This window comes from Maylandia zebra, linkage group LG7 (genome assembly GCF_041146795.1).
Source record: "Maylandia zebra isolate NMK-2024a linkage group LG7, Mzebra_GT3a, whole genome shotgun sequence".
In the NCBI taxonomy this organism is placed as follows: Eukaryota; Metazoa; Chordata; class Actinopteri; order Cichliformes; family Cichlidae; genus Maylandia; species Maylandia zebra.
Window position 1 is genome coordinate 62299122 of NC_135173.1, and position 14932 is coordinate 62314053.

Consider the following 14932-nt stretch of genomic DNA (forward strand, 5'->3'; position numbering starts at 1 on the left):
AACAGCTGCTAAGAAACTACTACTAAGGAAAAGCAAAAAGCAGAAGAGATATATGTGCTCATAGAAACACAAAGAATGGACATTAGAAGAGTCTAATGAGTCCAGATTTGAGATCTTTGGTTCCACCCGTGATGTCTTTGTGCAGTGCAGAAAAGGTGAATGGATTGTCTCTATGTGCATGGTTCCCACTGTGAAGCATGGAGAAGGATTTATTCAAAATTGAAGGCACACTGAAACAGGATGTCTACCACAGCATCCTGCAGCAACATGCCATCCCATCTGGTTTGCATTTAGTTGGAACGTCATTTAATTTTAACAAGACAGTGACCCAAAATACACCTCCAGGCAGTGTAAGGGCTAACTGACCAAGAAGGACAGTGATTGCATCAGATGGCCTGGCCTCCACAGTCACCTGACCTAAACCCAATCGAGATGGTTTAGGACGAGATGGACCACAGAGTGAAGGCAAAGGGGCCAGTAAGTGCTCAGCACTATTTCAAGACTGTTGACTTTTGAAAAATGATTTCAGGTGAATACCTCATGCGGGCCATCGAGAGAATGCCAAGAGTGTACAAAGCAGCAATCAAAGCAAAGGGTGGCTATTTTGAAGAATCTAAAATATAAAACAGGTTTTGAATTATCCATCCATCTTCATCCGCTTTATCCGGGGCCTGGTCGCGGGGGCAGCAGCCTAAGCAGAGAAGCCCAGGCCTCCCTCTCCCCAGCCACCTCCTCCAGCTTATCCGGGGGAACACCAAGGCATTCCCAGGCCAGCCGAGAGATATAATCTCTCCAGCGTGTCCTGGGTCTGCCCCGGGGCCTCCTCCCGGTGGGACATGCCTGGAACACCAACCCCAGGAGGCGCCCAGGAGGCATCCTTGTCAGATGCCCGAACCACCTCAGCTGGCTCCTTTCGATGTGGAGGAGCAGCGGCTCTACTCTGAGCCCTTAGCCTATCTCTAAGGGAGAGGCCAGCCACCCTTCGGAGGAAGCTCATTTCTGCCGCTTGTATCCGCGATCTCGTTCTTTCGGTCACTACCCACAGCTCGTGGCCATAGGTGAGGGTAGGGACGTAGATCGACCGGTAAATTGAGAGCTTCGCTTTTACACTCAGCTCCCTCTTCACCACGACGGACCAGTGCAGCGTCCGCATCACTGCGGCCGCAGCACCAATCTGTCTGTCGATCTCCGGCTCCCTTCTCCCATCACTCACTAACAAAACCCCGAGGTACTTGAACTCCTCCACTTGGGGCAGGAACTCATCCCCGACCCGGAGTGGGCACTCCACCCTTTTCCGGCTGAGAACCATGGCCTCAGATTTGGAGGTGCTGATCCTCATTCCCGCTGCTTCACACTCGGCTGCGAACTGTTCCAGTGCGAGCTGGAGGCCCTCACCCGATGAAGCCAACAGAACCACATCATCCGCAAAAATCAGAGATGAGATTCTGAGGCCACTGAAGTGAAAGCCCTTATGAACAGAATCGGTGGCAAAGGGCAGCCCTGGCGGAGCCCATCACCCACCGGGAACGAGTCCGACTTATTCCCGCAATGCGAACCAAGCTCTTGCAACGGTTGTATAGGGATCAAATGGCCTGTAGAAATGGGCCAGACACCCCATACTCCCGCAGCACCTCCCACAGGACACCCCGAGGGACACGGTCGAATGCCTTCTCCAAGTCCACAAAACACATGTAGACTGGTTGGGCAAACTCCCATGCACCCTCAAGTATCCTGGAGAGGATAAAGAGCTGGTCCAGTGTTCCGCGACCAGGACGAAAACCGCATTGTTCCTCCTGTATCCGAGGTTCGGCTAGCGGACGAACTCTTTTTTCCAGCACCCTGGCATAGACTTCCCAGGGAGGCGGAATTATTTCACAGTTTTTTGTTCACTACAAAGTTTCATATGTTCATTAAAGTTTCAATGCCTTCAGTAAGAATCTACAATGTAACTAGTCATGAAAATAAAGAAAAAACATTTTAAATCCAAAATCCTGCTTCGTAGTATAGACCCTCTGCCACACCGAATTCTGTCAACTTCAGGGAAGCAGAAAGCAAGCTTTAAACTTTCTGACTTTCTATTTTCTGCAAAAATAGGTCAAATATGGACAGTGGTAAGAACAGCTAGTCTTTTCTGCCAAATCCAGCCCCATGACATCTACCCAGAAAAGTAATCTGTTAACAGTCTAACTGTGCAGCAACTGTTAACTAAGTAATTTAGTAACAGCAAGTTAACTTTAACAAACATTAAATGCTGTCAGCTTCACTGAGAAACAAATTTAAACACACTGATTACAAGTTTTTTTTTAACTGTTTCAAAAGAGAACATGATCCTCCAAAATGGTAATAATCCTGCTCTCTGATGCTGTTAAGCCAGTGGTTTAGATTTGAAGTGAGCTACTGGGCATACTTGTACCCAAGTGGAAACTCTTCTTTTTGGCAGACCAATCACAGTTTAGTGTACTGCTTCCTCCTACTCGTGAATTAATGTAAATGTTTTCTTTGTTGTTACTTGATTGCTTTAAGTTAACTTCACTTAAAACAGAGAGTAAACTGTTATTTATACTGCCTATTCAACAAAGCATTTCTTTTTTTTTTTTCATGAAGTCAGCAAAGTGAACCAAAACAAATTCGTTGTTTGTGTGCACAAGCTTGGCCAAATTAAGATTTTTCCTACAGCTAACAATAACTTGGGAAAAACAAGTAAAAAAGTATATATTGTACATGATTTTACAGTGTAAGGTGAAACTGTGTGCACATTGGAAGTGATTTGCAGCGATGTGTTAACCACAGGCCGCACAAAGTAGCATTCAGTGATTTCAAGCGACTACAGGCAAAATAACTGCTGGCAACATGAGGTGGGAGAGACCCAAGCTAACTTTTCTCAACTTCGAAGATTCCCTCTATGAGAGGGAAGAATAATGTTGATTGACATATGACCTGGTAGTAAATACACTAGTGAATCACCTAGGCAACTAAAGCCTGGATGCAAGTGAGCAGCCATCAACATCAAAGTGCTGTGCAGTGAGTGAACTGTTTCCAGGGTGGATGCAGCTTAAGATAATCAATGTTTAGTTTTCACTTCATGTTCTAACACACAGAAATGTGAGCGGTTTCAGTTTGGTCATGTAACTGTTGACAAAAAAACATCCACTCAAAAACCAGAAACTACTCCTTTTAATTTGTATATAAGTATTGATATTAACAATGAGTTGATACCTGCTCGAATAAAAGGAATATCTGTAACTCACCAACAGTCCAAAAGCACTATTGTGAAATTAATTTTAAAGTAAATAACTCACCTTAAGTAAGGCTTTACTATTGTTTTATTTAAATTAAGTTATTATACAATTTTCAATTATATAAAAAGGGAATGGACAAGTTTAATTAAACTCTCTGGCAGCTTTGTTCCAGCTACACTTGTTTTGGTATGCCATATAATATTTTCAGATATTTCAGTATTCAAAATCTTGCAAACTACATCTTTTCAAAGCCACTGTGGTGTGATCAATCAAACGTGTCTTGGGCAAAAACATTGCAGTCATGCTTACATACTCCTGTGAATGAATGCAGCATTTAGACTTTGATGTCATTTTGTCTCCCACACAGTCAGCTGTTTATACAAATGTGTTCTGAATCATTATAACTCATCTTGAACTGATATCATTAGCTGTACTGCAGTATTTCTTTCCCTTCCTCCTTGTCTTCAGACTCAACATCAGTGACAGTGACATGCTGACGATCACCGATGGAGATGAGGTCACAACTCGTATTCTGGGACGCTATGTTGGAGGCAGCAGCCCCTTCAAGCTTTCCTCAACGACCCCTGATCTGACTGTGACCTTCCATTCTGACCCGGCGGGGCTTGTCTTCGGCAAGGGGGAAGGCTTTATTATCAACTATATAGGTGACAATAACCGTTACAGGTCTATTTTTGCTTTAAGTGTTAAAAAAAGAGTATAAGCTGTGAAAAAGAATCTTAAAATCTACTTATCCATCCATCCATCCATCCATCCATTCTCTTCTGCATTTGGGTCTTCTATTTTAGTTAGAAGACCCAAATGCCATGTTGCAATACTATACTGCTATGGTAGCCAACGTTTCAAATGCAGATTTTGACAGGTTTGTGAGTGTACACTTTATCCAAATCTAGTGAGGGTTTACTCACCTTTGCCAGTGGGTGGCTGTAGCTCAGGCGGTAGAGCAGAATGTGTATGAATGTAGTTAGGAAGCACTCAGCTAAGAGAAAGTGTGTGATTTGTTGAATGTGGCATGATGTATAAAGCAGCGGTCCCCCGGGCCTCGGACCAGTACCGGGCCGCACGAGTTGAGGTTCAGGTGTAAAATGTATGGTTTTTATTGGTTTTCAGTGTTATTTTGTTATAGTTTGATCGTTAACTCTGTTTTCCTGTGTCTTTTCACGTGCGTTATGAATACATCTTCCTTTTTTCGGTACCGGTACGAGTTTTATTTTGTTGTATTTATCCGCAACACCTTAAAGGCCGGTCCGTGAAAATATTGTCGGGCATAAACCGGTCCGTGGCACAAAAAAGGTTGGGGACCGCTGGTATGAAGCACTTTGAGTAATCTGGGAGAGTTGAAAAACGCTATATACAGTAAGAATCAGTCCATTCACTGGCTGAACAGAGTTTGGTCATGTTCCTTTTGTACTACTATGCACATGTTATTATTACATGGTTTAATTAAGGTACACATTAGGCTGACATCTGGGGCCAGAGCTGAAACTGTTCTGGGCCAGCATTGTGTCTGCAACTGGCCCGTGGCTGCACACGACTTATACATGGCCCACATACCGGAAAGAATGACGGCCCTTTGATGGCCCAGACCAGGTTTGCCAGAGGTAATCCACACATGGGCCAGCAAAGGACCACCAGTGTGTCTGCAACTGGCCTTGTGCTGGCCAATGTGTGGGCCACCTTTGGCAAACCAGATCTGGGCCACCAAGGGGCCGTCATTCTTTCTGGTATGTGGGCCATGTGTAAGCACACTGTGTGGGCCAGATCTGGGCCATACCAATTTTGCTATGTGGGTTCAGTCTCAGCTGACTGCAGGTTTCTCCAACCTTTAAAACAGTACATTTGCACAATGACTTGAACTAGTACTTCCGGTGAACAATGGGCTGTGAGGTCAGTTCCTTCATTAATATGCAAATTGTTATGGCCACTGATCAACAACCAGTACTCAAATATCATTAATCAATGACAATGATCAATGGCCATGAATACCAGAGGACCAGGATCAGTAAGGGTTTTCGCTTAGGTTGTCATGGTCCTGGGTCTGGTGACCCAGAGTTCATGTGTATTTGAGTTTTTGTTAATATTCAATGTCATTCATGGTTTTTGTTCTCTTTATGGGTTTTGTGCTTATCTATAGTTTATAGTCTTTAGGGTTCTGTCTCGATGTCTTCCCTGTGTCTCCGTGTTTCATGTTCCCTCTCGTCTCTCCAGTTAGAATGTCCCCCTGTTTGTTTCTCTCCCCTGTATAGGAATTTCTTTTATTTATGTATTAATGACATTATTTTATTGTATAATGCCTTGGTGCCACTGGATTTTAGCATGTCTCACACTCATACAGTTAGACAGATGGTGGAGGTCTGGTAAGGAAGTTGGGGGATGCAGACAACTCCACAGGAAGAATCTTTTGTCTCTTTGAGGACTCTGGGAGGTAGCAAGGGAGCGTGAACCTTAAGGTGTGAAACAGCTGTGTACTGCCTTTTGTTCCTGAAGAAGATATTTAACTGAGAGCCATGCTAGGCTCAGGGTGAGACTCTGCTGACCGTCTGCCCCATGATCATGCAGGCTCTCCACCAAGCTTGGTTTTCTGTTCTTTGTTTGTGATTAAAGAATGTTAGCTACCGCTCACCACTTGTCTGCATGCTCTATTTAATGGAAAACTTCCACAACACCCCATTCTTGGAGTTAAGCTTGTGTGTCTTTGTCTGCTTTTTCATATTTGTCGTGCTTCCAGTTTTATTTTGACGGTCCTTGTTCTGCGTAAAACGTATTCAGTTTTGCTTCCCCTTTGTCTGTGTATTTAATCCCTCAGTCTACCTCTATTTGTTGTCGCATTTTCCACGTTAGTGGTATGTCCAGTCATTAGTGGCCAGTCAGGAGTGTCTTAGTTCTAGTTTATGTTTGTTTTTTTTCTTTAGTATTCATGTTTTTTGTTTTTTAGTTAATTTTTCCTAGCAAATAAAGCTGCTGCTTTGAGTTAAGTTTTCCATCTGAGAGTCCTGCGTTTGGGTCCTAACTTAGCCTGCCACACAGCTTACCACACAGTTCACCACATAGGTAGCAATTGTCCTTCTTCTCTGCTGGATTGCCTGGAGCTTTCTTTAGGCACCTTCTCAGCTTTGATTAATGCCCAGTTTGAATAACCACATTTACTCAGGGCCTTCTTAATATGATGTTCTTCTGCTTCCCTGGCCGCTGTATCTGTGGGGATCGTGTTCGCTCTCTGTTGTAGTGTCCTGATGACACCCAGTTTGTGTTCCACTGGATGATGAGAGTTAAACCTTAAATAGTGATTCATATGTGTTGTCGTTTTCCATATCACTAGGTGCTAGGCTAAAACTAAACCCTTGTTCTAGTGTTAATCCTACACACACTCAATACTTCCCAAGGGCTTCATGGTTTGCACTTGGTCAGCAACTATCCTTTAACACCGCTGTCACAAGCTCACTGACCTAATAAATCAAAAATATGATATTTCTATGGATTTTTCTTCTTCTTCTTCTTCTTCTTCTTCATGTCCTTCAATGAGGGAAGACTAAGTACTACTTTGGCTCATTACCCTACCTTCAGGTGGAAAAAAAGGGTGAAGGCCCACCTGAGTAACTTCATTAGATGTCTATACGTAACACATATGTTTGGATTTTCTTAACATAGTGTGATAGTATTTAATTATTAACAATTTTGTTAAGAATTTTAGTATTTTTTGATTGATTAAAGTAAAAATCTTATATAGGAAAGTAAAAATATTAGGAGAAAATTAGTTACTGTAATGTATGAATTTGAAAGCAGTGAAATATTGTGAGACAGCAAAACAGTGGCATACCCTGAGACCAAAAAAACAACATCAATGAGAAGTGCCAATTGATAGAAGTTCTTGCATTTTATTACTTTGATGATATGTTGTATCTGCACTGTTTTTGAACGCAACTTGGTAATCAATCTTGCTAGCATCAGATAACAACATAACAAATACCTAAATACCCTAAATGTGTTTGCTTCTTCACCAAAAAAAACAAAAGTGAGAGTCATTGCAAAATAGTTTGAACAGCTTTTTTTTTTGGGGGGGGGGGGGGGGGGGGGGCAGGCAAAGTGGTCCGGGAATAAACTTTACTTAAACTTTGTGCTGTCAGTGTTAATCTCGTTAAAATGATGTTAACACAATAACTGCATTAATGCAGCAAATCTCCATTAGCGAGTAAGCGCGGATTGCCCCGTGCGCGGGGCTGCACGATGCTAATGCAAAGTGCTAACATTGAGGCTTCACGATGTGTTGTCTAAGCTGGCTATGTTCGTCTTTTATGCACAGTGTTGTATTTGTTTTTTGTTTCATTAGAGCTCTTTGAGGGAGCACAAAGTCAGCCATTTGTATTGTTTTAACTCAAAGGTATGACTTTAAGTGTCCAGAATCTGCTGGAGTAAGCCAGCAGCAGAGATTCACATGAGAATGTGTTAATTTAAATGCATTCTGTTACTTTGAAGCAGCCCCCCAAAATTATGACTGATGGTACATCAACACAGCCAAGACAATTACCTGAGAGCTTTTAATAATTTTGTTGAGGACCCCTTCAGTGGAAATCTGAATTTAAACTCTGTCTTTTCATCAGCAGCTTTAGTAGCAAGGTGTCTGTGCCAGAGTGAATGTACTGGAGAGTTGATATTTGAAGACAGTCCATCACTGAGGAAATCCATACTTCCATCACATTCTATCATATTGGGGTGGCTGTAGCTCAGGAGGTAGAGCAGATCATCTACTGATCGGAAGGTTGGTGGTTTGATCTCTGGCTCCCTCTAGTCTGCATGCCAAATATCCTTGGGCAAGATATTAGTCGCTCTCCAGTGCATCCATCAGAGTACGAATGTGTGTTATTTTAGATAGTAATACAAAAATATTCACTATTTACATGGAAATCAGCTGTGCTGTTGTCTTGACTTGTTTTTTTTGACTTGCAGCTACCTGAACTAAGCCTGAACAATATATATTGGCATCGTAATAATGAAGCCATTAATCAGAATGTCTTTTCTTTCATACTCTTGTCAGAGGTGTCTCGAAACGACTCTTGTCCAGATCTGCCTGAGATCCATAATGGCTGGAAGACAACATCCCATGTTGCACTTGTGCGAGGGGCTTGTATAACCTACCAGTGCGATCCTGGTTATGACCTGGTGGGGCGAGAGACTCTCACCTGTCTTCTGGATCTTTCCTGGAGCTCACAACCCCCATTCTGTGAAAAAAGTGAGTTCTGCTTGTTTTATTTGTTTGTACAATAACCTTTATCTGTTCTTCATGGAATTAATTAATTTTAGGTATTTCCTTGGTCCCTACAGGAGGAATTTTTAATATAGTTGTTGACAAATTGGCCATTCATCTACTGCCATGGGCCTCATTTATCAGTGTGATTCATCAATATTATCATGTGCATGCGCATGAAATTGTCCAAAATGTCTTGGTAAGCTGGAACTAAAGGGCTGAGCCCAACTACTTAAAAACAACTCCACACTATGGTCCCCCTCTACCAAACTACACACTTTGCACAGTGTAGCCAGAGAAGTACCCCTCTCCTGGCAACTGCCAAACCCATACTCATCCATCAGATTGCCAGATGAAGAAGTGTAAGTTGTTGCTCCAGAGAAGGCCTTTCCACTGCTCTAGGGTCCAGTAGCGGTGTGCCTTACACCACTGCAACTGACACTTTGCATTCCATTTGCATGTAGAACTCAACAATCGTCTATCTGCATGGGTGTTGGACTTCCTCAATGAGATCTCATGCGGTGAGACAGGGTAGGTGTGTCTCTGACAGCATCACCACCATCTCGCCGCTGCTGTATTCCCTCTATACTTCTGACTGTGTGGCCACTCATGGCTCCAATACCATTGTGAAGTTCGCTGATGACGCAGTGGTGTTGTGCCTCATCTCCAACAACGATGAGGTGGCCTACATGGACAAGGTGACGAACCTGGCATTGTGGTGTCAGGACAGCCACCTTCTTGTCTTGCAAACCAAGGAGCTGGTGGTGGACTTAGGAAGGAGTAAACACCGAGTCTACAGGCCCCTTATCATTAACGGTGCTCTAGTGGAGAGGGTGTTGTCCTTCAAGTATCTCAATGTCCACATCTCCTCAGACCCGACATGGTCTGCTCACGTTAAGGTCCAGTCCAAAAAGGCTAGGCAGTGCCTGTACCATTTCCAACAACTGAGGAAGTCGGGGTCTCTCCAGTGATCCTCAGGACTTTCTATTCAGGCACTGTGGAGAGCATCCTCACATAGAACATCACATCCTGGTATAGGAATAGCTGTGTTCAGGACTGAAAAGCTCTTCAGAGAGTGATTGGTGCAGCAGAACACTGCTGCAGGTCTATTCTCCCTCCCTACAGGACATTTACACCAGGAGATGTTGGTCCAGAGCAGCAGATATTAAAGGACTCGTCCCATCCCAGTAACAAACTGTTTCAACTTCTGCAATCAGGCAGAAGTTTCCGCACAATCGGGGCAACAGAGAGACTCAAGAGGAGCTTCTATCCTCAGGTCGTCCAAGTCCTAAATCTGAACATGCCCCCACTACCCTTATGGCATCCCTAAGTGAATGAAACAGGACCATACATCATGTTCTTGTCCCATGCCAGAATTTTCACGGTCATATTTCATATCACATCTGATTCATTATTACATCACAGGCTTCTACACTGATCATGCTCGTCACTCTGTTGAATTACTCTGTTTATATTACTTCGGCCACTTGTTTACTCTACGTGCTATCAATACATTGCTGTGCTAATATGGCACAAAACACTTTGTACATGCACATTCCGTTGCATGTACATTTTAAGATTTTTAATTTAAAATTTCCAGATATTTTTATTTATTTAATTTACTTATTGTCTATAATGTCTTGCACAGTCAAATGAGGAGTTCAGGACACATTTCACTGTGTGTTGTACTCATATGACTATGCATGTGACAAATAAAGAATCTTGAATCTTGAATCCACTTGATGTAAGGCTTGGATGCAGCTGCTTGACCATGACCATTCAGTGAAGCTCTCTGAGCACTGTTCTTGACCTTATCTGAAGACCACATGAAGTTTGGAGGTCTGTAGATGTTGAATCTGCAGAAAATTGGTTACCTCTGCACACTATGCACTTCAGCATCCACTTACCGCACTGTAATTTTATGTGACCTACCACTTCATGGTTGAGTTGTTGTAATTCCTAACTGCTTACACTTTGCTATAGTACCGCCAACACCATTGGGGTGGCTGTAGCTCAGGTGGTAGAGCAGGTCAGCTACTAACTAACCTTGTTGCTCTCTGTTGCATCCATCGGAGTGTGAATGTGCTTGAATGTTAGACAGTAAGCACTTAACAGTTAGAAAAAGTGCTTCTGTGAATGGGTACAATTGACTGTGGAATATTTAGTAGCATTAAATTTCACGACCGCACTCATTTCACAGCTGAAATCCTGTCATGGTACCACACTGGAATTCACTGAGCTCATGAGAGGGACCCAGTCTTTCACAAATGTTTGTCGAAGCAGTCTGTTTGTCTAGATGCCTCATTTTATACACCTGTGGCAATGGAAGTTACTGGAAGACCTGTGTTCAATGATTTGGAGGGCTGAGTGAATACATTTGGTAACATAGTGTGTATTATAGTACAAATAAATTTGTACTATAATTTGCCAGACGGGCCTCCAGCTCGCACTGGAACGGTTCGCAGCCGAGTGTGAAGCAGCGGGAATGAGGATCAGCACCTCCAAATCTGAGGCCATGGTTCTCAGCCGGAAAAGGGTGGAGTGCCCACTCCGGGTCGGGGATGAGTTCCTGCCCCAAGTGGAGGAGTTCAAGTATCTCGGGGTCTTGTTCGCGAGTGATCGGAGAAGGGAGCCGGAGATCGACAGACGGATTGGGGCTGCAGCTGCAGTAATGCGGACGCTGCACCGGTCCGTCGTGGTGAAGAGGGAGCTGAGTGTAAAAGCGAAGCTCTCAATTTACCGGTCGATCTACGTCCCTACCCTCACCTATGGCCACGAGCTGTGGGTAGTGACCGAAAGAACGAGATCGCGGATACAAGCGGCAGAAATGAGCTTCCTCCGAAGGGTGGCTGGCCTCTCCCTTAGAGATAGGGTGAGAAGTTCGGCCATCCGGGAGGGGCTCAGAGTAGAGCAGCTGCTGCTCCACATCGAAAGGAGCCAGCTGTGGTGGTTCGGGCATCTGACAAGGATGCCCCCTGGGCGCCTCCTGGGTGAGGTGTTCCAGGCATGTCCCACCGGGAGGAGGCCCCGGGGCAGACCCAGGACACGCTGGAGAGATTATATCTTTCGGCTGGCCTGGGAACGCCTTGGTATTCCCCCGGATAAGCTGGAGGAGGTGGCTGGGGAGAGGGAGGTCTGGGCCTCTTTGCTTAGGCTGCTGCCCCCGCGACCCGGCCTCGGATAAAGCGGATGAAGATGGATGGATGGATGGAATTTGCCAGACTGATTTTATAAGTCAAATTGTCTTGTGGTGGGATGGGACCAGAAGTTGTTATAGTACTAATTTCTGCAAAGAACCCAAGGTTTAATCAACATGATTCACCCTCTCCGCAACATCTATAGTGGAAGGCTCTGCAATTGCGACACAGGACCTGATGCACTAGCACAATGTGATGTGTTTCTTGGCACTGCTGCCTCACAGCAAGAACGTCCTGTGTTTGAATCAACTGACCATACAAATAAAGGGCCCAGTAGTGTCAAACATCTATGACATTGGCCCTTCTGTTTTTCAGCTTTTGCCTATACCAGGAGCTCTAGCTCTAACAGGACATTTTAAACAGTATAAAATTTGGGGAATTTGGAATTCAGTGACACAGTATGGAATTTGGGGGGGGGACATTTACTGGATACCCTTAGTTCATTCTTAATCTTACAAATGAGCTGGTATTTGTAAAGGACCTTTTTAATTTTACTGACCATCAAAGCTTTATGTAGCTCACACAGTAAGAACAAGCTTCACACACTTCTTGTTGTGCTGCAACTATGGTGACCTCTGCATTGCTGTGCTGATATACAAGACGGATAGACTTATCAGAATTTTTGCCATCCTTTCAGCAAAACCTGAGATTTTAAGAGTAAAATTAATATTTTCCATTCTTTACGAATTTGTTTTTGATTCAGGCTTGAACATATACACCCTAAGAGTGATAAAACCCCACTTTAAATATGTAACTTTTACTGCTTTGAACTACATTTGTGCATTTTGGATCTCAAACAAGTTACCTTGAATTAAAAAAAGCAAGTACATTCATGTAGATTGTACCTGCTCTTGGGCATATAATAGTGTCTATCTCTGGGCTTATTTTATTTTTTATCAAAATGTATTATTGTTTTTATAAAATTATATCTCTTATCATTCATCACAGTCTCTGCTGTCTTTTTTCTCAGTCATGTACTGTTCAGATCCTGGCCATGTTGAGCATGCTACCAGAACCCTGTCTGACCCGAAACTCCTAGTGGGGACAACCATTCAGTATAGCTGCAACACAGGCTTCATCCTACAGGGCGGCGCCACTATCACATGCTATGGACGTGAGCCAGGAACGCCTGTGTGGACGTCTCATCTGCCTCACTGTGTCTGTGGGTATTTGAAAGAATGTTTCCAGACATAAAAGAAGACATGGGAGGTTAGTCAGTTCTCAACTGGCAATTGCTGATATGTATTTTAGCAAACTGGTGAGCTGAAGGGTCCCGTAGTTTACTAGTAGTATGTTAGCATCAGAATTTCACAAGCCTATCATCTGGATAGGGAGTCACATATGACACTTAACTGAAGATAAGAGGCTCTTTTCCTTTTTTTTTTTTAGTCCAAAATGAGTGGGTTTGTGTGATTTCTTGCAAAAAAGGCCTGGCTCTCTCTTTTCTCTGCTGACAAAGATCACAGCGTCTCTGCATGCCAGAGACGATGCTTCATCACTCACATTTTATCTCAGCAGTCATGATATTTGCGTGTGTGTGTGTGTGTGTTTTCAGGGTTATTAATGTTTGGGTGAAGTGTTTGATATGTAAATGTGATGCTAATGCACCATAGCAATCAACCCTCAGCCACCTGGAGGTGGAGGCGGAGATTATCCGTGAGTCATGTCACCTCAGCCAGGGTTTGTCAAAACCTGTCAGTCGAGCTATGACGCAGAAACCTCTGATTTGTGCTGAGAAACTCAATGAGTTCCATGCAGTTTCTTTTTCTTTCTTCTTTTTATCTAGCTGAGGATTCTGTTTCCTGTGAAAACCCCGGTCTCCCTGACAACGGCTACCAGATCCTGTCCAAGAGACTTTACCTGCCTGGCGAGTCCCTAACCTTTGTCTGTTACCAAGGTTACGAGCTCATAGGAGAGGTTGCAATTAAATGCATCCTTGGAAATCCTTCTTTTTGGAGCGGCCCACTTCCACTCTGCAGGGGTGAGATTTTTGAAGGACATTTTATTTTAATATACGTTATTATAGAAATTTTTTAGAGGCTTTGGATTATTCTGATTCACAAGAACACTAACTCCTGTAAAGTTGCAATCAGACATTTATATCCACCCATCATGCACATGAATGTAATGGAAATATGGGGTTTCTAATGATGTCTTTGAACTGTCAGAAGTCAGAAGTATACATACAAGCTTAAATAAAATAAAAAATAAAAAAAAATATATATATATATATGTATATACACATCCACTCTGGATATATATAATAAATAATTCCCCTCTCGCCCCTGTGGGCGGTCTATCCTTCAAGTTCGGGTCCTTTACCAGAGGCCTGGGAGCTTGAGGGTCCTGCGCAGTATCTTAGCTGTTCCAAGGACTGCGCTCTTCTGGACCGAGATCTCTGATGTTGTTCCTGGGTTCTGATGGAGCCACTCGCCTAGCTTGGGAGTCACCGCACCTAGTGTTCCGATTACCACTGGGACCACCTTCACCTTCACCCTCCACATCTTCTTGAGCTCTTCTCTGAGCCCTTGGTACTTCTCCAGCTTCTCATGTCATTCAGAATCGCTACATCTATCACTGCGGCCATCTTTCTCTGCTTGTCTACCACCAGTATGTCTGGTTGGTTAGCCATCACCATTTTATCCGTCTGTTTCTGGAAGTCTCCTATTTTAACGTCGGAACCTGTTTCTGTATATTATGCTGGCCACTTGGTTATGGTGTTGTCCTGCATAGCATTCCACGTATGCCCTGCCAGCTAGCATCTTGCAGCCTACTGTTATGATCTGGATTGTCTCAAGGGCATCTTTACACAGCCTGCACATGGGGTGTTGTCTGGTATGATAGACTGCAGCCTCTATGGATCTTGTACTCAAAGCTTGTTCCTGTGCTACCATGAGTAGTGCCTCTGTGCTGTCTTTCAGTCCGGCTTTGTTCAGCCACTGGTAGGATTTCTGTCAGCTATCTCCTCTATCTGCTGGTGGTACATACCATACAGGGGCCTGTCCTGCCATGATGGTTCCTCCACTTCCTCGGGTTTATTGCTGCCTGAGGTATTCATTCAGCACGTGGTCGATTGGGGCTATCTTCCTGATGTATTCCTGATTTCCCCTGGCTCCTTCCTTCCGCTTAGCATACAGGTTAAGGGTGCTGGACTTGGGGTGAAACCCTCAATCCATGGTCAGGAGCTTCCTGGTCTTGATGTCAGTGGCTTCTATCTCCTCCTCTGGCCAGCTTAT

General features: G+C 43.9%; 1 protein-coding gene across 4 annotated transcripts in view; it reads left to right on the forward strand.

The window, feature by feature from the left end:
* sez6l (seizure related 6 homolog (mouse)-like) overlaps positions 1–14932 on the forward strand; it is a 105327-nt gene that overhangs the window by 84804 nt on the left and 5591 nt on the right. For all 4 annotated transcript variants that reach the window (XM_004569412.5, XM_004569415.5, XM_023154180.3 and 1 more), the window contains exons 10-13: positions 3708–3904; positions 8290–8484; positions 12667–12858; positions 13483–13677. In XM_004569412.5, coding sequence (XP_004569469.2) covers positions 3708–3904; positions 8290–8484; positions 12667–12858; positions 13483–13677 — 779 coding nt within the window. The remainder of the gene's footprint in view (positions 1–3707; positions 3905–8289; positions 8485–12666; positions 12859–13482; positions 13678–14932) is intronic.